The sequence below is a fragment of the Carya illinoinensis genome, chromosome 1 (genome assembly GCF_018687715.1).
Source record: "Carya illinoinensis cultivar Pawnee chromosome 1, C.illinoinensisPawnee_v1, whole genome shotgun sequence".
In the NCBI taxonomy this organism is placed as follows: domain Eukaryota; kingdom Viridiplantae; phylum Streptophyta; class Magnoliopsida; order Fagales; family Juglandaceae; genus Carya; species Carya illinoinensis.
In genome coordinates this window covers 26498140-26521952 of record NC_056752.1, presented here as the reverse complement: position 1 = coordinate 26521952, position 23813 = coordinate 26498140, and the positions used below count along the sequence as shown (strand labels likewise).

General features: G+C 37.1%; 1 protein-coding gene across 7 annotated transcripts; it reads right to left on the bottom strand.

The window, feature by feature from the left end:
- Positions 1–480: 480 nt before the first annotated feature.
- Positions 481–23370, bottom strand: LOC122314196 (protein SEMI-ROLLED LEAF 2). 7 transcript variants are annotated; one of them, XM_043129620.1, is made up of 21 exons: positions 23228–23370; positions 23027–23124; positions 22513–22665; positions 21278–21352; positions 20668–20783; positions 17928–18042; positions 17380–17508; positions 10776–10823; positions 10324–10526; positions 10017–10213; positions 9619–9911; positions 6263–6412; positions 5802–6167; positions 5522–5671; positions 5094–5169; positions 4452–4579; positions 4154–4354; positions 3123–3263; positions 2925–3047; positions 1761–1967; positions 481–930 (listed from the first exon to the last, which is right to left on the bottom strand). In XM_043129620.1, the coding sequence occupies exons 3-21, from the start codon at positions 22636–22638 to the stop codon at positions 772–774; spliced, it is 3003 nt and encodes a 1000-aa protein (XP_042985554.1). In that variant the 5' UTR covers positions 22639–22665; positions 23027–23124; positions 23228–23370; the 3' UTR covers positions 481–771. The 7 variants fall into 7 exon arrangements, with proteins under 7 accessions (XP_042985554.1, XP_042985568.1, XP_042985561.1 ...); XM_043129634.1 differs by having other exon boundaries at positions 23031–23124; XM_043129627.1 differs by lacking the exon at positions 23027–23124 and having other exon boundaries at positions 23228–23363.
- Between the last annotated feature and the right edge of the window lie 443 nt (positions 23371–23813).

Here is a 23813-nt window from a genome sequence, read left to right as displayed (position 1 = left end):
TTTAAAATCGTACCGTACTGGCCGGTACGGCATACCGGCCGTACCAGCCACTGGACCGGTACAGAAATGCTAACTATTTCGTACCAATCCAAATACCGGTCGTACTAGCCTATGTACCAGCCCGTACCGGCCGGTATTTCAGCCTCAACTTCAAAAAGCATTAGTTTATGATATTTTATGGTGTTTTTTCTCTCACTTTCCAAAATTCACTAAAACATTTGAACTTAAAACAATTTTACTATTATTCACAATATTCTGAGATACTCCAAGTGTCCAAACTAGTCTTAATTAATGTTTCTTAAGCCTCCATTCTTTCCTGGCTGTATTTCCCAGTTCTAATAGTTAGAGCCATGTGCCTACAGATCAATTCCTTGATGCCATGGTGTTTTTTCCCCTACGTCTACACAGTTGTGGCATAAGAATAACAAGAAAGGAAGAAGGAATATCTTTGAAATAATAAATTGAAAAGGTTACATCTAATTTACATGGAATAACTTGAAAAGGTTACATATAAGCATGTAAATCAATATTAACAATCCTTGCCAAACATCCAAGTACGTTTCTGCCAAAGATCAACTATTTTCTCCAACGCTCTTCCTGCTCATTTCATCAATTTTGCAAATATGGTACATTAAAATCTAAACAAACTGGAAAAAGTTTTATAATTACTTCTAAATAATGCAAAAACTGCCAACTGCACGGGGACGAGAAAAGAGTAAAAAACAAACAAATTGAACCAATTTCCCGTATATGTTCTCATTGCTATTTCTATTAGCATCCGGCCGCTTTCAAGAATTTGTCATAGGGGCTTGAAGGCGGTAATCTGAAAGAATTTTGCTGATACTCGAGTGAGCAGAGGACAAGCTGATCATATCTTTGAACTGGCTCCTTATTCATCAACTTTAGATCCTCGTCTGATGACTCCAAAGTCTGGAAAAATGGCCAAGTAAGAACGGTTCAGTAATATTTTCTACATGTATATCATAGCATTTAAGATATGCTCTACCGACAATTATCTTAGTAACAAAATCATCCACCTTTCCAAGCCTAGATGTGAGAACGAGATTCGTTTGTTTTCACAAACCATCTCAACTCATCTCATTATTACAACTTTTCCCAATCCCCATATAAAATAAAATAAACTTTTTCATATCCCAAAACAAAAATCATATTAAAAAAACATATTCTAACAATATTTCATTCAACTTTCAACTTTAATCTCAACTCATCTCATCTCATATTTGAAAACAAACGAGGTAGCCCCAACTTTCTTTTTAATATCACACTAAATAAAGCATAACATTTTTTTTATAAGTAAAACTAAAACTTAGTACACAGGAAGTATAAATTGAATATACCTAATAACCACTAAGCACTAATGATGGATACAAGGAAATTATGAAAGCTGTCCCCATTATAAACAATAACCAAAGCCCATGAAAATATTGTGTTAAAAAAAATCTCTTCAGCAAATAAAATGTAACATATCGGTGGCAAAAACACATTATGAACCAGGATAATTTATTTCTTTTATTTTTTCTTTTTTTCTTTTCAACCTTCTGTATGAGAACCACCACAAAAATTTCTGAACTGGCGGCAATGACACCAATTCTAAGGTTGGCATTACTCAATATGTGAAGTCAGTTTTTCCATCTTACCCCCATAAAAAAATGTCTTTTTTTTAGCAGAAAATTTCATTTGACACAAACAAAAAATTTTACTTCAAATTAATTTCCTGTTTCCATGACGAATTTACTCACCCTGATTGGTAAAACATGGTATTTCTTTTCATTTTCACCAGACAGAACTATTGCATCGGACTCTTTTTGATCTTTGAAACTATGAAGCACTGACATCTTCTGCTGTTTCCCCGTTACAAGAGCTTCACACTGGCTCTTCATTTGGTCATAAGGTATGGGTGTCGAGGAAACTGGGACACTAGCAACTTGTCGAGCTGTCTCCAAAACCTGTGAGTAGTATAGAAACGAGTTTAACTGAAGGAAATAAGGAATTTAAACTTTATCTACATGATTAAATGTGGATTGTAGGGTCAATCCTCTGCTCCGATGGGTAGAATTTAAGACCTTCCCCTTAGTAAGGGAAGAGCGGTAATAGTAGGGTATAGCGGCAGTTAAACTGTTACTTGAAAAGTATGAATGATAGAATAGCCTTGAATTACATAAACAACTAAGGGCACTTACTGAAAACTTAGACATGCAAATGAGGGATGGAAAGGTATCATATCTGCCATTTTTTATCCAATCTTTCACCACCTTGAAAATGCCAAGCACATCTTAACACAATCCATTACTTTAATTCTTCTGAAATATTGAGTGATAGTAACTCTGAATTCACTAAGATCAAAAGGGTGACGGTGAACCTAAATTTTTATTTTATTTTAATAGTTATATTTTCATATAGGCCAGTAGAGTATACAATAAAATGTTAGCTTTTATAAGCACATAGTTGCATTGATCAATGTGGTGTGAAAGTCACAATGAGCATGCTAACTTGTTAGATCATGTACGTGTATCTTAAAAAAGTATATAAAATGCATGACAACAGAAAAGGACTTGATATAGATATATATAATAGAGGTTCAGTCATCAATAGCCACATTCATACTCTCTAGTTCCCTAACACTCTCTCTCTCTGTCTCTCCCCTCCCCTTGCCAACACTTCTTGCTTCACTTTAGAATTCACATCTAAAATAAGAAAACCTAAGACTGTAAAAAAATTTGAATAAGCCAATTAGAGATCGGATTTTGCAGACTTTTAAAAAAACCAAATCTATTTTCCCTAATACTGTTTCTTTGATAGAGAATCATAATAACAAGCATAATAAATAATAGTTGAAGACTTGGCTACTTTTACAGTTGGCTCTTTTCAGTAATGTAATGCAACTAATATGATTTTTAACTTACTGATTCCAAAAGCTGATTAACATTTATAATGTCAATGGTATTAATGGAGAGAGATGTCCTGCGACCCGACTGACTTCCACTTGTTTCAGGAAAGGCTTCCTCATCTGTCAAGGCTCCAATGACCTGAAAGTGAGGCCACTATTAACATGGAATAATTGCTTGAGCCATGAAGGTGAAAATTCAATCTATAAATTTTACCTCATGGATATCACGATACTCCATCTGGGCAAGAGGAGAACAAGGCCGTGGGGTCTCCATAAACAATAGGGGCCCTAAGGGATACGCATCATCAGGGGAAAATCCATGTAAAAGTTCATCCTTTATGCTTGACAACTCTTCCTGGGGAGAAAAAAGATGTTCAATACCGATAAATTCCAGAAATATATACCCACAGAACTATACACAACTCAGAGAATTAGAAGACAATTACACATTTGGTGGAACTTTAGACCAAAATCTCAACAAGTTTATACTTGGGAGTTCAACTGTAGACCATGTAATCTGGCAATCCATTTCTTTTTTTTTAAGAAACTCCAAAAGGATTCAACCACCGTAGGTGTAACCAAGAAGCAGCCCAAACCCAGGCTTGCTAGAGACTATGAAATCCATATAAGAGGCTTGTCATAGTAACCCAGTAACCTAATCACCCAGACCTTGTTTTGGACTATGCGCATTCCAACTTAGAAATTCAGGCTAAATCGCATGTCTTCATTCAAAGTGATGTCACAGAAGAAACAAAATGAATTCAGAAACTGGGTGGCACTGGTCCCAAGATCTTCATCCTTTGTGCATTTGTCTTTTTGTCATTGATATGTGTATATACAGTGTGTGCACGCTCACATCCATGATGAAGGTAAATTTTCAGTGATGACAAAAAATAGAAGATTCTAGTGTAATCTTTTGTGTCATATATTTGTTCTCAACATAATCTATTTGTTTATTGACCAACCTATTTCTTCAAGGTGATCTTCCTATGCTTGTCACTTTTTATATTTTTTTTCTCTGCAATTACTGGAAGTAAACAACACTTGCTACATAATGATCCTTAAATTGCAATATTAACAATTTCCTGACCCCAAAATAAACTTATGACCATGCAAAACAAATCAGAGGCTTAGAATTTGATAACTGTTACAAACTTGATATGAGCAGAAATTAAAAAAAAAAAAAAATCAACCAGGAAAAAAAACATTCTTAAGAGAATGCAATAGACAGAACTGGTATATCACCTCCGACAATTTTGCAGATTTAGACATGAAGTGTGACATAACAGTTTCTTTCAACTTTTGATCATCTAATTCGATAGCTGCAAGAGATCTAGATGCAGCAACTTCATCTTCCTGTGATCCATATAATATCTTCTCCTTATCAGACTGTACAGAGACAGCATGTAGTCGGATATTGTCAACCAACTCCATGTAAGGATCCACCTGTCAAATGCATAAACTCAATAAAATGAACTAGGAGTATTAAATGAAGCTTGAAAGGAGTTCCTTCTCAAAATGAAGTGTAGGTCTAGGTATTAACTGTTTTGTCTTCCAAAGATTCTTTAACAATGGGAATTAGCTCTGGAAGATTGCCTGCCTGGGCCAAAAATATAAGCATTGATGATGCCAAGGTAAAGAGACTCCTTCGGCGAGATGGTCGTAGACCTCCTTCAAAAGTGTGCACGAAACATATTAGAAAATTTCACCAATGAAATACTTGATTCGCTTAAACAAAAAGTTGAACTTCCTAAACGCAAAGCGATTTAAACATTGATTGTTTTGTCTTGATCTTCCTTGGAGCAATGACTTAATGAAAGGTTGCCAAAAAGGTCTCAAGCCAAGTATGCTGAATGTTCACAAGAGTGAGAAACCTTTAAGGCAAATCAAATGCTTATAAGAAGGCACCCACATTTCTAGAGCTATTTATATCTTTCATAATATCAGAGATGCACTTAGAAAATTCATTCTTCCTCTTGGACTGAAAGAGTGAGAGAGAGAGTCAAGCTCGGGAAAGTTATAACATCATTCGAGCATATTAAAGTTTCATAACAAGCCTGCTGTTTGTACATGGTCTACCTTTGTTAAACCACATTTCTGTCCACTCACTAGTCCATACGTATTTGACTATTGCTATTAAAATGAATAGACTGAAAAATATTTTCAATTGTACATTCCACCTTACCTTCTTGATCCAGAGAGATGCTTCTAAGGGAGAATGCCAGCTGGAAACATCTTACTAGAGCAGCATGACCGGAGGTCTGTTTTAAAAGCAAATAAATCATCACACAAATTGAGAGAAAGCTGTTGAATACAAAACTTTGAAATTTATGGTTTATATATAACATGTCATCTTAATTAGTATTAATGATAAAATAAAATTGATATTTTTGGTTTCTATGGAAACTACTCTTTGGGACACTTTTCTTCATAATCCAAGCCAAGAACATATCTACCTGTCAGAGCACTGCTCTCTGCCAGCTGAACATTGAATCCCAGTTCACCAGTTTTTTTGGTCTCATCATGCAGACTATAGTCATAAGTCATTTTATTTCTTCTTACAGTAAGGAGTCAAGATCCAAAAAAGGAAAGAAAAAAACGAACCCTACATACCTTAGATCGTGCAAAAAGCAAAGCAATGTTAAATGCATGACCCATTGCCACAAAATTTGCAGGGGTGTTCTCTGCAGATGATGCCTGAACCCATATCGATGAAAGCAAAAGACTGACTTGATGACTGCTCAATCGAAGGCAGATTAGCTCCTAAGCATGCACAGATAGATAAGATGAGATATTTCAACATTACTTAAGAATAAGAACACCCTATTATAATTCAACTAAAGTGCTAAATTAAGAGTTGTAGTTTCAGAAGATAAGGGTTGTAGTTTCATACTGTTTTTCCATCAGTAAAAGCACGCTTGAAGCTGTAGGAAGGATCATGTGATAGATCAATTACAGATTGTTTCAAACCTACATCTGATACTTGACTCACTTCCTCCCCCACGTCAACATTCTTGGGTTCATTGGTGTCTGTATCTTCATCCTGCACGGAAAATCTTACGCTCCTTTCCTTCTGCAATGTACCAACAGAGGGAATCCTAGAAACTGCTTGTGAAGGTTTAATATTCTGGTCTAGCCAAGGACAAAGAAGTGATGGCATAAGAACCATTGAGAAAACATTGTGTGCCCCAACTCGTGTTTGAGGGTCTGGGTGGGACATTGCTAGGAGCAGTTGGTGAAACAGAGCTTCAGGAAAAGCCTGAAACAGGTCATAAGTATCGATTCAGAAACTTGGATGATTATACAAGATCTGAAAATATGCTAACATGGTACAATCCAAACAAACGCACATGCCTTCTTGTGATATGAGACATTAGGGATGGAGGAGATAATCTTTGCAGTCTGAAGTACAGCAGAGACCGTTGTTCTAGCCACAACAGCAGCTGTTGGGATATTCTCAAGCACCACAGCCATCATATCAAGAATGGGTCCCACGTCTCCGACCTGTTAATCACAAATGTAACTGCAATCCATCAAGAATGATTCCCACACCGAATCAAATCAGTGACACAGAAGCAAGAACTAATGATTTAAAAAAAAAAAGGATTTACTGCTAAGAAGGTTAATCGAGACTAATGATGACAAAGATTACAAGAAAATGTAAGTTCAAACACACAGTATAAATGAATATTAAAACATGCGAGCCGGGATATGTATGCAGGGATTTCCTCCACAGTGCGCTCCTTATTAAAGCATCGCTCATTCCTTTCCCACCAAATACACCACATGAGACAAGGAACCATCTTCCACACTGCAGCCACTTGTTTAGAACTACGAAGCCCCATCCAGCACCCAACAAACTCTATTCCAACTAACAAGGTGGATTTTAGTCTCCTCACCCATTCCTCCCCACAAAAATGTATACAAAATAATTTTTCAATTCAGTTTCCCACCGCTGCAGGTAAAGTAAACAAAGAAAGATAATAAATTGGGAGACTTGAAAGAGTACTTTTAATGAGGGTGATTCTACCCCCTTTTGATAAGTTTAACCTCTTCCAACCCACCAACCTTTTCTCAATCTTCTCAACTACCCCATCCCAAATAGACTTGGCCTTGAAAGACACCCCCAGTGGAAGGCCAAGATATTTCATAGGTAGAGCAGCAACTTTACACCCCAAAAACTTCGCCAAACAATTAATATTCCGCACCTCTCCCATTGGAACCATCTCCGACTTACCCAAATTTACCTTAATGCCTAATACAGCTTCAAAACATGGTAAAACAGCCCTTAAGACTTGAATCTGTCCACGATCAGCATCACAAAAAATAATAGTATCATCTGCAAAAAGAAGATGAGAAAGTGTGACAAAGCCATTGTTAATATTTCCCACCGTAAATCCAGAAAGAAAACCCCCCCTTACAACAGCCTCCACCATTCGAGTCAAAGCTTCCATGATAATGACAAAGAAGAAAGGGGATAACGGATCCCCCTGTCTCAATCCACGAGAGCTATGGAAAAAACCACAAGGATTTCCATTAACTAACACTGAAAACCGAGCAGTAGAGACGCAATGTCTAATCCACGCACACCACCTCTCCCCAAAACCACATCTCCCAAGCATATAGAAAAGAAAATCCCAATTCACATGACCATATGCTTTCTCATATCCAGCTTACAAATGACACCCGGGACACCCTCCCTTATTCGGCTATCTAAACATTCATTAGCAATCAATACAAAATCAGGTATTTGCCTACCCCGAACAAAAGCATTTTGGGGTTTAGAAATAATTTGTTCTATCACCATACACATGCGATTGGCAACCACCTTAGAAATTATCTTATAAACCCCACTTAACAGGCTAATAGGGCAAAAATCCTTCAACTCAGTGGCCCCGGCTATTTTAGGACTAAGAGAGATGAAGGTGGCATTAAGAGACTCCTCAACTTTTGATAGTTGAAAAACTCCCAGAAAACCCGCAACACATCTACTTTCACAACATCCCAACAAACTTGAAAAAACCCATATGGAAAAACCATCCAGGCCAAGGGCTTTATCTTTGACCATTCCACAAACCATCTGATAAACCTCATTCTCTCCAAACAGTCTTTCCAACCAGCTTGCAGAAAAGGAATCCAATGAATCAAAAACCAAACCATCAAGATTAGGTCTCCAATCAGCCAGCTCGGTTAGTAGAACTTCATAAAACTGCACAGTATGATCCTAAATCTTGAAAGGGGAAAAAAGCACATTATTATCAAAACAAAGCATCCCAATGACATTACTACGCCTATGTGAATTAGCCACTCTGTGATGTTGTACATTTGTCACCCTTTTTCAACCAAAGGGCCCTCGAATTTTGCCTCCAAGATATCTCTTCCCTCAACAAAATTCTTTCAAGCTTGATCGCCACCTCTTTCTTCCTCAACATTGCCTCCTCATTCATAGCCTCAATCTCCTCCCCATCCTCCAAAGCATGCAACTCCTCCCGAAGGGAATTTTTCTGATTATCAACATTCCCGAAAACTTCAACATTCCACTTCTTTAAGTCATTTTTCAAGGCCTTTGGTTTACTTGCAAGGATAAAACTAGGAGTTCCCGTAAATTGATAAGAAGTCCACCAACTCCTAACCCTATCCTCAAACCCGTCAGCACCAAGCCACATATTTTCAAACTTAAAATACTTTCGACCCCCATGTACACCTCCACAATATAGCAAAATAGGGAAGTGATCTGAACAAACCCGAGGCATTCTCTTCAGACATAACTCAGGGAAATGAATCTCCCAAGATGAAGAAACGAGGAATTCTATCCAATCTCGACCAGCTCCTACTATTGGACCAAGTGAGTGCTCCCCAACAAGGGGAAGATCAAAAAGATCCAAATCAAAGATAAATTCCGAAAACTCCTCCATAGCCGACGACATACTAGTGTCTCCTGAATGCTCACTAGTGAAACGAGTTATGTTGAAATCCCCACACATGCACTAAGGCAATTCCCACAAATAATACAAACCTGCAATTCCTCCCACAAGAAACATCTATCCCTGTCCAAATATGACCCATATACTCCCGCAAAAGCCCACTTAGACCCATCTTCAATATTTTTAAAAGAACATGCTACAGTAAACCGTCCAATACACTCCTCCATCAATTCCACCACTCTACTATCCCACATCAAGAGGACACCACCCAAAGCTCCCAAAGAAGCCAAATAAGCCCATCCCACAAAAGAACACCCCCACAAACTACTAATAATACATCCCGTTATGTAGGGATGTTCATAACAGGGTGTTGCTCGTCTTGTTAAATAGGAATAAGCGTGAAGAGCTGCTTCCTTAGTGTTGCATAATCATCATAAACTAATCAAATTCAGCAGTTTACAACTATAAGTCCAACAATGCTATATTAGTCTACGGCCATTAAAATGAATAAAAAGTGAATTAAAAAGAACCTGGTCCAAGTATAGACAAACTTCCAAAGAACCTCATATCTGGCAGATACTACAAAGAATAACAATATTAATATAACAATTCTACAACCTATAAATGTGACAGCCACTTCATTAAAAAAACCAAAGTTTTTTTTAATTTTGAATTTTACATATGTCCTCTATTTAAAAACAGAGTAGCAAAAATTGATGTATGTGCATCATTACTCCACAAAGTATTCACATTTGTTTAAAACAAGACTGCAAAACAATCCCAAACCTTAATTGACAGCTGTGAAATGCATTTTTCTATAGCCAAATGAAGATCGGTGTTCAATTTATCTGAACCATCTCTACAGCTGGACACTTCAGCTGAATTTTGAAGGCACTTCCGTAAATGTTTGATCAGGTCCGATATTGCACCAATGATTGCAACCGAGGCCTGTTGCTTTGCTTTTTTTGCAAGTTGAGTGGTGACATTGACAATGTTTATCTGTATGAGAGGTTGTTTGGCAACATCTTTGTGATCCAAGTGCTTGATCAGGATAGATAATAAGAGATGGGAGTTATCTCCTGTTGTTTAACAGTAAATATGAGCTACATTAATTGTGCACAAATGTTTTATTAGAAAACTAATTATATGAAGAACAGATAGAGTACTAAAGATTTATGTGTAACCTGATTCCTCCAAAAGTGACTGGAAATACATCAAAACAGAACAGGCAACTCCTTTTTCTGGGGACCAATGGTTATCAACATCAAAACTATGAAAAAGGGGTTCGAGCACACGCCGCACTGTTGTGGCTTCCTTCGCCAATCTGGCCATATTGTACAGGCAAACCCTTGACCAGTAAGCAGGATTTTTAGAAGTATCCCTGTGAAATGCAAATGGAATGCAAGGATGTTAAGAGGAATATTAATTATTTCTCAATAAAATGATATGGACCAAAGGTGGTTTTTGAAGACCAAAAATGAAAAGCTTTACATTGTAGGGTCTAAATGAGGGTTAGCCATGAGGTTCGGCAACAAAGGAACCTTCTTACTGATATCAGGGAAAGATGAGCCATGTTCCTCGGCTTTAAGTACTCCCTGAACCCACTGGTCCTCAGATTGAGAATATTGTCCGTCTTCCTTTGTATTGGTGCTATTTTGGAGATCCATGTAGTTCTCCAAGGTCACTGATATGATCTATTTCAGAACCAAATCAAATAGTAAATATGATTTCATATTTATGTAGAATGTCCAAAAGCCAAATGCCACACACTTGTCACTTTAAATCGAAATGAAACCTAAATTTTTTTACCAAAGATTTACACAATTAGCTCTCACTTATTTTGATCTTAACTTATCAAAAAAAAAAAACACTTATTTTGATCTTATAAGGTGTGTATGTCTAAAATATTAACAATAAAACTGACAAGAGGCAAAAATACTCACATTATCAAAGTCCATTGAGATGTGGGAGTGCTCACCCATGAACGATACCTAGCACAACATAGTGGATAAAAACAACAAAGCAAGTCAAAGAGCGTGGGAAAAGCATAAATCAAGATGTATTAGACAGATGGCCTTGATCAAGGGAGTTGCGAAAGAAGAGGAAACATGAAAAATCTAAGATACTATAAATCACAAAGTGATAAATTAAACCTCCAAGGAGAAGCAATTATAGAAGGAAAAGAAACATAAAATTGGACAAAACATAAATTTCCAAGGAAAAATAATAAAATAGTAAAATAATAAAAAACATTTGACTCCAAAAAGGCATCATTGAGAGGGATGAATCTAGTAGCCACTCCTACCCTGCTTCAGAAAAGCTCCGCTAATACTTCTGTAGAAAGATAGTGACATTTATATGGTCCTCCATTCACCATTCTAGAGAGAATCTGCATATAGTGGCGCTAGTTCATTGCCCAATGAATCTCACAATACCAATAATTTTCAATAGGAAAATGCTAGAAAATACATTACTATCTCATTGTTATCGTACTCTACTGACATGATTATACTTATTGATGCTTGGATCAATTCTTGTCAAAAAAATAAACATCCAAAGATTACTAAGTACTATCATGCCAGTAGAGTAGGATAATGGTGTGATGGTGTCGTAGTTTTCATCATTATTCTTTTCGGTATGGTTTCAAAGATTTAGATGTATTATCATTTGCTGTTGTTTCCTAAGATCACTTGTGCAAAAGAAAATTAAGAAAATAATTCCAATATGAGTTAAAAACTCATACTTTCAAGAAGCTAGAGAATGTGTTAGATTGAACTTAAAAGGGGTTTATATAGGGTAGAACTATATTTAATGGAAAGCGCAAATGGCATATTTAATGAAAAACGCAAATGGCATAGTCCAAGTACATAGGAAGTACACAAGAGAGACATCTATCTAAAATGAGCAAAGGATATAATAAAATCGTGTAAATTTAACCCATTAAAGTCTATAGAAACAATCCAAGCAATTAGGGCATGGATTGAAAAAATGTTTTGAGCTCCTATAACATCTTTTCGCCATCCTCAAAGATTCTACCATTCCTTTCTTTCCAAATTACCAGGCAAACAAAAACTATCTTCCATATTGCCACAATTTGTGAGCTGCCACCCAACCTTCTCCAAGAATAAAAGTAGATCCAGGACTCTTTTGGGCATGGATCAAGCCATTCCAACACAACTAAAGAAGCTATTATTCCACTTGTAGTCTCACAGTTAAGTAGAAGATGATCAACAAATTCCCCACTCCTCTTACACATACAGCACCAGTTGATCACAACCATGTGCCTTTTCCTTACATTCTCCATGGTGAGAATTTTCGCTAGAGATGTCGTCCAAGTAAAGAAAGCAGCACTCAAGGGAACTAGGGGTGTAACCGGTCCGGTTCGGTCCGGTGCTAGACAAAATCTAGGACCAAACCGGTAGGCACCGGTTTTACATTTTTCAAAACCGATTACGCACCGATTACCCTCCTAAACCGGTATTCCGGTTTTACCGGTTTCCGGTCCGGTTCAGTCCGGTTTTCCGGTTTTAATAAAATATATATTTATTATAAAAAAAAATCTATTTATAAAATAAAAAAAAAAAAAAAAAAACTGCTGTGTCAAAAAATTCTACTTAAAAAAAAACTACTATATAAAAAGACTGCTATGCAAAAAAAAAAAAGTGCTATGTAAAAACTTTATGCTATTAGTATAGCTTTGGTATGGCTTTATATAAATTATATGCTAATATATATAATTTATATTTATCTACTAATGTCTTATGTACTTATCAAAAAAAATATAAAGAGTTTTAAGTGTATTAGGACATTAAAATTTAGTAATAATATTTGAGTGATTTTCTTTCTTTTTAGGTTCTTACTTCTTATGAATCTATGATAAAATGTTATTAATAAATAATATATATTTATAATATTATATATTTAAAGCATATGATCAATTAAATTTTCATGTTTGAGATTAAACTTTTATTTTATAAATTAAAATAACACTATCTTATATATAATTATAATTTATATTATTATATATTATATATAAAAAATTATATATAATATAAAATATATAACATATAACATTAAATAAATAAAAAAATATACACATATTAAATAGTACCGGTCCGGTCTAAAAATGGCCGGAACCGAAACCGGACCGGTTCCGGCCGGTTTTTCATTTTATGAAACCGGTTCTGGACCGGACCGGTTCAAAACCGGCACAACCGGTCCGGTCCGGTCCGGGCCGGTCCGGTCCGGTTTACCGGTTAAAATTTACACCCCTAAAGGGAACCTTTGCTCAGCAAATATTCTTCAACGAAATGGATTACTATCTTGATGAGTAAGGATCCTATATAAAGAATGAATGCTGAATATCCCATTTTAAAAGGGTCCAAAGGATCTTCTCTTCAGCTTCTCTTCTAATTCTACTGGAATACAACATATTAAAAATTTTACAAAAAGCATCAATCTCCCAATCTTGAGCTGCTTTGATGAAGCTAGTATTCAACTGAAGAATCACTTGAAGTCTCCATATTGTCCAATATTGAAGCCTCCTTATAAAGCGCAACACTATAGAGCTCAGGGAAAGTTTCCTTGAGGACCCTCTCACCACACTACAAATCGTGCGTAAATCTACTTCCGGATCCATGTCCCATCTCAAATACTATATAATTAGAAACTTCTGTTGTGCCCTCCGGCCTGTCAAAAAATCACACAAGACGATAGAGAGACAATATTTAAGTGGTTCGGCAATTTGCCTACGTCCACTGAAGCGGAAAATCAATATTTTCAATATGTTTGTACAATTTTACAAACACTCATAAACAACTCTCTATCTCTCTCAAATGGCCTCTGTTCTAGGTTTCTCCAGAACCTATTTTCGCCCTCAACCCTCTGCTTGATCGCTCACCGCAATGAGGATGATTTTAATGTTCAGCAAATAACCTCCTTTTATAGAAGGAGCCATGGGAGACAAACTCCCACAATTTTTGACCAAGAGGGAGGCTTCTTTCGGTGCACAAACTTGCTGCAGAAATCATGTGGGTGATTTGGTGGCTGCAGTCGGTGCCTAATACAACAAAACACCAAACGGTGCATGTGCAGCAGCTATACATCATCTGCATTCACACTTGGGTTGATTCAACAACTTCCCCAACATTTCCTTATATTCTTCCAAAGTTACACCTAGTGAATTCCTTGGAACACGTCAGAACACCACTTACCCCACAAACATCCATACTTAGAATCCACTACTACCCTCCACAATGCTTCTCTCTCATGTTGGAACCACCAAAACCACTTCCCAAGTAATGTTAAACCCGAGCGTATCCCAAACCCCCCAAACTGCCCTCAGATATCAGCGATTACATCTTGGCTCAACTCACTAATTGATATTTTTGTTCTTCCCCTAAACACCTGTCCCCAAAAAAAAGAGGATGTCCCTTTGTAGGTTCACGTTATGATCAGTCATGCTAGAAGAGAGTGAAAAAGGATATGAAATACTTAGACGAGGTTTGAAAGAGTGCTTTTAATAATTGTAATCCCATCACCTTAAAAAAAAAAAAAATACATTTCCTTTCTCTGACCAGTCGATGCTCAATATTCTCTCTAACTTCATCATAAATTGTCTTTGCCTTAAAAGTGGTCAAGCTCTCAACATTGTCAACATGCCCCCACAAGTGCAACTTCCATTGTAGCCAAATTAATCTTTCAATCTGGAAATGGCATCAAAGCATAGAAATTATAATGACTAAATGAAGGACTGAGCCACATTAGGACCTATACTCCAAAAGACTAGCTAATGTTAAAATTGAAGTTCCTTACAATTATTTAAAAGGGAAAAAACTTCTCATTCCCAAGTACTGTGGGATCACATTCACCACCTTCTCAAACTAAGCCTGGGATATTACAAGAATAAAGCACACAAACACCAAAGGTGATTTGTGTTAGCCTCACAGAACGCCATATTATGGTCTGCATACAAGAGATGCAATAAATTAATAACACCAGTATTTCCAGCCCCCAAAGAAAATCCTTATATAAAACCCCCATCAACTGCAGCTGAAAACATCCTACTAAGTGCCTCCATGACTATAAAAAAAAGCATAGGAGACATCGGATCTCCTTGTCACAATCTACAAGCTGCTAAAGAAGTTGTATGGGCCATTCACTAACATCGAGAAGCACACCAAAGGTATTCCTAGTTGACACGATCATATGTGCCACCATGCTCAGTTTGCATAATACAGGATGCACTACAAATTTCAGCCTACCATCCAAGTATTCATTAGCAATAAGAATAAAGCCTAAAATTTGGCCACCTCTAACAAAGGTATTTTGTGGCTTTAAAATGATCTTTTTTACCACCCAACCCAATCTATTAGCAAGACCTTAGAGATGATTTTGTACACCCCCATTCACTAAAATTATAGTATTGTAATCTTGTAGATCCACCCCCACCTAGGTGGGGAGGAAAATCTCCACCCCGCCCCTGTCCCTGCCCTTAAATCAACTCGATCATACCCGTCGAACAGGCTGGTGGATTACCCAACCCTCCATGTGCTCGCCCTGCCAATCAAATCTATCAAACCATCTCTGCATTGCTTTACAAACCAAAATCGAGATTTTAGACCACAAACCCCAACCTTCCAATCAAAGCAAACGATTACACTCAAAATCGAAAGAAATATAGAGGATGAAACAATCACTGGACCTCATGAGACCCACGACCATAGTCGTTGGTCTCTAGACCTTGAGAGGCCATCGGCCATGAGCCCCATGAGAGAAGAAGCAAAGAAGAGAGGAACAATGAAGAAGAGAGAAGAGAGAACAAGAAAGAAGAGGAGGGGAAGAGAGAGGTGTGGCTGGTGAAGATATAAATTAGGTGAAGTACTAGGTTTCTCAGACAGTTCTAGGCCTTGCTCCCTCAGTTCTACATGATTGATAGAATCACCATGTGGGGGGTCGGTCAACTTGATGCGGGAGAGGCATGAGTGCAGTTCGATCTTGTGGTGTATTCGTTTGTAGTGAGCCTCTATTCGTTTGTAGTGAGCCTTTCTGTCCATTATTATACCCCAAGAAGTGGAAAGAATTACAATTCCCATCCTGCCTTAAATTCTAGGAATTTGTTGATAGTTCGAATAGATTCGTAGACCTTCCTACAATTATTTCTAGTATGGAATGAGTCAATCATCCAACACTAAGCAAACAAATGGATGGGGTGCCCACCCGCCACCCGCCCGCTTAACAAGAGAAAAGCTTAATAATCCAACCACCCGGGCTGTTGGGTCGATGGATTAGAGGGATCAAGGCAAGTTCAGGAGACCTGCTCCCAGCCCTAAATTGACAATCATGAAACACTTGCACGATATTGTTTCCAATCACATCCCAACATTGTTTAAAAAGGGGCATGAGAAATTATCAACGCTAAGAACATTGTCACCATTCAAAGCTTTCACTACTTTACGTACCTCCATCTCGTCGAAAGGCCTCTCAAGCCAATAACCTCTTCCTCCCCAATGGATTCAAAAAGCTTAATCGAGCTATTTAGAAAATCGGCAATCATAGAATTGCACAATAAGGCTTCCAATCACTTGTTGACCAGTATATATTGAGCCATTAACTACTCTCATCTCAATAGAATTATTTTCAATTTACCTATAAAAAAAGAGTTATTACTTCAATTTGATTAGATGGAGAAACAAAAACTATTTCTATTGCTACCCTCCACATCGTGATTCCCCTCAACAGTTTTTCTGTCCATTTTCAACTTTAACCTGTTCCCTTTTATCATAATAGGCAAAGGTAATTGAGTATGCCCCAACATCAATTCTTCCCCTTTTTTAGCATTAACGTCCACCCACCCATCAACTCTTGCCCCTTTTCAGCATTGAGTAGACCCCAAAACGACAATGAGAAAGACAGAACAAAAGAAAACGAAAGCTGTCCAACTAGATAATGTAAAACAGTGAATAAGAAAATGGCATGGGAGATTACTTCTAAAAGGGAATAAATAATTGTTTGGCCAAAGGCAGAGACAAACCATACACAAGTTGCACATCTAAGTGCCATGTACATAGAGAGGTCAATCCTGTAATACAGTATGACAAAAAGATTGAATTGATACAGCTTTCAATCTGGTGTAATATAAGGCTAATAGAATCTAATCATATTGATCCCATAACTTGACACAATAGGATTAATTGATGCTACAATGTGGTGTAGCATACAATTATCATGCAAGAAATAAAGTGATCATCATTCCAGTGTTCAAATTTTACCAACATGAGTGTTATAGTACAGACAAGTTGGTAGCATAGCTGTATGATGTTAACTTCTTTTCCATGCAAGACTCGTTTAGGAAAAAAAAAAAAAAAAGAGCAGGTAATGAATTGAATAAGTTCAAATGTACACACTACACATAGGGATATCTCAAGTAAGAAAAGGTTATGGGCAAGAAAAAGAAAAAGAGTAGCCTGGAGATGTATGGGCATATGCCAATACAAGCTTGAGCAATTTTTTTTAGAAGTGACATTTGATTGGGAAAAAGAATTGTACCATAAAAGCCAAAGCTTGCAGTCCTGCTGAACGTAAACGTAGAGCTCTTTCACCGTCTCCAACTTCTTGAGCCAATTGACAAAGTTTGGGAATGAGCCCCTCTAAGTTGAATGTGTAAGTATTATCCATCTACTTTTATTTCGAAATGTCAGTATCAACTAACTAATGACAAACAGATAATGTCATATGCGATGTAAGGCCTAACTTATAGAAAGAATTAACACGGTAAATGTAAGGACTAAAGCAATATGGGGAGCACCCAACAGATCCCCCTGTAGCATCAGTAGATTCCAAATCAGATATCCAATCTTTAGCCATTCATTTCAACCAATCCCATTTATTATCTTGTCAATGTCAACAACATTAAAAAGTCTCTGCAGGAAAATTTACAATTTTCACTAACAGGGTGGTAAATTCTGTCAAGAGGGGCCCGATAAACGAGTTCCCCATATGCACTCAAACCAAGTGCATAAGCCACGTTATTAATAGATTTATAGCTATGTCAAAATGATTCAGATCAAAACTTCATCCTTCTATCCATTACGTACCTGGCTATTTATAAAGTCAACTAGAGTATTGCAACCTGAAATCTGCATTTCCTCCTGTCGAGTTTGTTCTAAAAGAGTACGAACAATCCCTAATAAACTGCTAGCAAATAGTGGCCTGCACATATTGAAAGCCTCCACTCAATATCAGCACAAATAATACTTCATTTTCAAGTGGAAAGTGAAGAAAGAATCAATTAACAACTATACAGGAGCAATCAAGCAAACAGAATATTCAACAAGTGAACTTTCTCGCTATAAGACTTCAGTCTGCATTTCATGAGACTACTCTACTGCAAAGTAGCAAGGATAATGCAACATTTCCTGAGACGTATCACCAACTCTCTCTTTCCCTTAATCTTATAAGTCCTGGTCTCCATCACTTTCCCTTCCCACTAAAGAAGTTGTGATATTTCTAAATCACAATAACAACAACCATTTAGTCCAGGAAAGAGCCTCCAATAACACTTCCTAAAAGTTATGTTAAAAATGGGGGGTTTCTACAATTAGTTACCACAAAGTGGCCTGAGCTGTCTCTAAACTCAGACCCAAACATGCTTCTCTGGCAGATTCTTATAGAAAAAGAAATATGTACAAACGTAATAAGCAATGATAAAGCAGCATATTAGACTATTAGTAGACATATGGACTGCCAAAATTTTAGCAAATTTACTCTTTGTATATCATTATTGACTTTGTAATGAAGAAATACTTAGAAATGCAACAAACCTGCCCCACCTCCCGCCCCAAAAAAAAAACCAAAAATGGGAGGTTCATATGCTGAGTCCATTGAAGACTCACTTCACTGCAGTTTCTTTGGTATAGGAATATTTTTTTTTTATAAGTAAAAGGTTAAATCATATTAATACAAATAGGCATTTCCCAAGTACACGAGGGGTATACAAGAGTTAACACCTATTTAGGAGGAAGAAATAGAAACAAGAAAAACATGAAAATCGAGGCAATTGAAATCTACAGCTTTGGCCCAAAGAAAAAAAGTTTCAACAAATAGTAATCTAATGTCCTCCAATGAATGCTCCCTCCCTGTCTTCAAATGTCCAGTCATTTCATTCCTTCCAAAAGCACCATAGAATACAGATAGGAATCATTTTCCACATAGGTGAAATTTGTGGAATGCTGCAGAGGTTCGACCAACATGCCAGAAGCTCAACCACTGTAGCAAGCATAACCCAGACTAGCTCTACCCTTCTAAATACATCGACCTATAATGCTCTAGCAATCTCGCAATGTAGTAAAAGATGGTCCGTAGTCTCTCCACTTTGTTTACACATATAGCACCATTCCACCACTATCACCCCCCGCATTTCAGTAATTTATCCTTTATCAAAATCTTCCCTAGAGACATTGTCCACGCAAAAAATGCCACCCTAGGAGGGGCTTTCTCCAAATTCTTCTCCATGAAAAGGATTATTCTATGGTTGTGTGAGGGCCTTGTAGAAAGAACGAACTGAAAATGTACCTTTCCTGGTACCATAAAGTATAAGCTCCTTGAGTGCTTAGTCTCATGGCATATAAGAGCTGGAAGAAATTTTCAAAGTTGCTGACTTCCCAATCTTGGGCTGCCATAGTGAAGCTCACATTCCACTGGAGTATCCCTCTCTATGAGCTCTGCCACTGAGGCTTATTTCTCACGTGCAAGTATGGACGCTAGCAATACTAATCACTAGAAAATTATAAGGTTCTTTGTCAAGAGTTTTTTTAAAAAATTTTGCAACATCACTTAGGCAATCAAAGTAAATATCAAAACATAAGAAGTTATATACTATTTGATTGAGTCGCCTCTCATGTAAAAGCCAAGCAGAACCACAGGGAGGGATTGATCCCTAGCAAAAACCTCTTTCAGGGTCAACACCCAATAGTTTGCTAAATACAGTGGTCTATTTAGTGCAGAATTTTCTTCATTAGTATTTCACGTTTCCAAACTTTCATTCCCAAGGAAGAGTATCTAGAGACTAAGGCACCTTTGAAAGCATCTTTCTTTGTATGGACAGCTTGCTTGGGGAAGATCCTCACATTTGACAACCTACAAAGACGCCGGATCATCAAGTCGAGTGGTGTCGCATGTGCAAAAAAAGTGGGCAGAATGTGGATCATTCACTCCTCCACTGTGAGGTGGCCATGATGAGAAAGGTAGTTGGTTTTCTAGCAAGTTGGAGGGGCTTGCATGGCGACTCGCAAATCTCAGCCATATGGAAGATAGTCCCCATTTGCTTATGGTGGTGTCTTTGGAGGGAGAGGAACGATAGAAGCTTTGAAGATTGAAAGCGGTCAATGGATGAGCTTAGAGTTTTCTTTTTTAACACTTTATTTCATTGGTCAGTTGTATTAGACTTCAATGGTCTGAATATCCATGATTTCCTTGCATCTCTAGTCACTCATGCTTAGGTGTTGCTCTTGTATATGTCCCACGCACTTGGGCTGTGCCTAGTCCTCATTAATAAAATTCTTATTTACACTAATTAAAAAAAAAAAAAACTACATTTCCAAGCTCTTGTCCACCTACCCTCAATGGTTGAAAAACTTGAATGAATACAACACATTTCGTTTATATCCCAAATAAACTTTTTTTATAAATAATAAAAAAAATCAATTAAAAAGTACAAAAGGCGGAATCAATGTACAGAAATTATAAAAAAGAGATCCTATCTAGAAAGAGAAAACGACACAAGAAAATCATGGAAATTAAGCCCATCAAACTAAGACTAGACTCCATCAAACTTACATATTCTCCTTACATGACGATAGCAATTTCCTATAAATGCACAACACAACTTTCAGAGTTCCAAAGTTCTCACTCCGCAAATCCTTGTAACTTCTCTGCTCTAGTTGATTGGTAATCTGCGGAGACAAAACACTAAAAGACATGAGTGAAGCTAATAGAAATTCTTCTTTTTGTGATGGGCACCAACACCTTGACATGATTATGGAAACTTCAAATGCTGAAAACCTCAATCATTTTTCATCAAGTTTGACCTAGGCATAATCTACCCATTTGAGACGATCAATAATGCCAAAAATTTCTGGAAAATGTGAAATTTTTGGCATAATAACACAGCCCATCTTAAATAAGCAGGACAACCAATGAGAAGAAAGAGCATTAAATTATTGATTTAAAACTAATTCAGCAATTGGAAAACAACATGAAAGTGTAACTAATGATAGCACCAGCATGTAGCAAACCTAAACAAATATTTGTAAAAACAGATGGTTTATGAAAATGAGCATAACAGCCAATAAAGAGCATGCGTTGACTTCAAGCAATTTCTAATAAATATGAAAGAGAATATTGTAAAATAAAAATACACAATTGAAAAAAGAACAAAGAGTCTTACCTTGGGGACACGTAATGGGTTCTTAGAAGCATATTCACAAAGTTTCCCAATTTTTCTATCACTTGGTTCAGCGTCCTGCCATATACAAATTGGAAACAATAAGCATATCAGAAGCATGCTTTTCTTTTCTTTGCTGAGTTAGGGTGGGGGGAGGGGGAATGAGGGTGGCTTGGGGATCATAAGTAATTGAGACCACTGGAGCTGAAATTTCCTGAGCCTCCCTCCTCTAATAACGATCCAAAAAGAACCAAGACACATTCGGACCTATATTCTAAAAAGACTAGTTAATGGTACAATTGGAATCACTTGGAATCATTATAAAGAACAAGAACTTCTTCCTCCCAAGCAATGTGGGATCTAATTCACCACCAACACTCATTTGGACCTATATTCTAAAAAGACTGGTTAATGGTACAATTGGAATCACCTGGAATCATTACAAAGAACAAGAACTTCTTCCTCCCAAGCAATGTGGGATCCAATTCACCACCAACACTCATTCAATATGGGGTATCAAAATCTAACACCCCCCCACCCTCTCAAGTTTCCAATGTCCTTATCCAAACTTAGATGGCACAGCCCAAGTTCCATAATTCTGGTTAGGATTGGCTTTAATACCATTTGTAACAACCCAAAGAAGTCCAAAGCCATATTTGGGCCTATATTCTAAGATTAGCCAATGGTACAATTGGAACCACTTCAAATCATTATTAAAAAAAACTTCTACCCCTCTAATAATGTGGAATCTCATTCACCACCTATATGCACTTAATATGGAGTATCACACCTCTACTTACTTCCCCAACAAACTCTTTACAAGATTTACTCATAAAAAGGAATTCCCTACTAATAGTAATAGTCTAAGAACATTTCTATTTATAGTTAGGCATATTCTCCTCTTGTATGTTTCCTGTCTACGTGGTATATGATGCATTTTTTTTAATAATATCTACTTATTAATATAAGTAATAATATAAGAATGTAACAGTAACAGTGATGAACCTTACAATGTCTACACCTTCATGATTAGGCAACACAAAAATAACTGTAAAGGGAAAAAAACTTCAGATCCAACTAGTGCTTGTGCAAACTCGGTTTTAGTAGCACCAAGACCAATTACAATCATAGATTTGCCAGGTCAACCCTTCTTCCAAACAAACAAAAATATCAATAAATGAGCCTCTGAAGGATATTAATTTGAAGGATAATGGTGTTGAGTGGAGCAGAAAAGTCACCTTCAATATATCAGCAAGCAACTTCTTGTACCGTTTCACTGGCTGTCTTGACCTTGCCCGCAGCGAAGGACAGAAAAAACAGAGGTTGCCACAGGCGGGCACAACCCGCCTCGACATAACCCCCATTTTCTATGAAAACCCAAAACTCCGGCCCTGAAAGTCAATATCGAAATTCAGATTGGAAAATTTGGCATAATCTTCCAGACACAACCGATCAAAACAACTTAAAATTCAAAAGACTATCCAAGAATTGTGCACTTATGGTGTTTCCAGGAACTGACTAGTCGAACATCCAAAGACCCCAGTTGAGAATTTAGCAGATTCCATGGTTTTTCCGACAGTGGAAATGTGTTGCCAATGTTTTGACGAATCAGAAACAACAAATTTATGAGGACCCAGATTTAATTAGCAGATTTTAATTTTTAGGAAGTCTACAGAAACAGAACCCAACAAAAGGAAAAACAAAACTATATCCACCAAATTGAAACCAAAAATCTCAAATTTAAAGATATACCCACGAATTCAAGATACAGAAATTCAACTTCTGGGTACAACCAAAGACCCGAGACTGCGATCTGGACCACTCTCAAAGCCGAAAATATCAGACAGAAGCTGTTTAAAAGACTGCTTTAGAAAAAAGAAATCTAAAAACCTCATAAGATTATAAACCATGACAAAATTTCCAAAGGAATCGAATTCGATTGATTGATTTTACCTCAGAATATTGACAATGGGGGACGGGGCAAAGGGTTGAAATTATTCCCCCCTTGGCCTTTTTCATCTACAAGTTCATTATTAATATGAGAAAAATGAAATACCCGTTGAGCTCCAAATAATAAGCAAATTATAATTTATATTAACAAAAATGAGTTTTCAGATAAGATGCACTATAGTTACGGGCGGGTCGTTATCGCATTTGTCAGGTTGTGGCTATTCTGTAGACCCCTCGTCACGGCTACTCCTAATCCTAGTAGATGTCCCAGAACATTTTATTCCGTGTACGGTGGATAATGGTGCTGTGATCGATATTTTGTTTAACGTTACGTGACTCTAATTTTGCCGAAGAAGAGCATGCAATGAAATTTCCAGTTGTCTCAATTGCCAAAAGCCCAAAAGTCCACCCCAACGGTCCCGAGATTTAAGGGCGATTTGCTGCTTTTTTCGGTTGCATGACAGAAATATCCCTCCACTATTTACCTTTTAACCTACACAATTATTTCGCTTTCAACTTTATCAACTTTTTAAAAAAAAATTTAAATAGGTTTGATCTCAATTCAGAACTCTATCACGGAAAATGATAG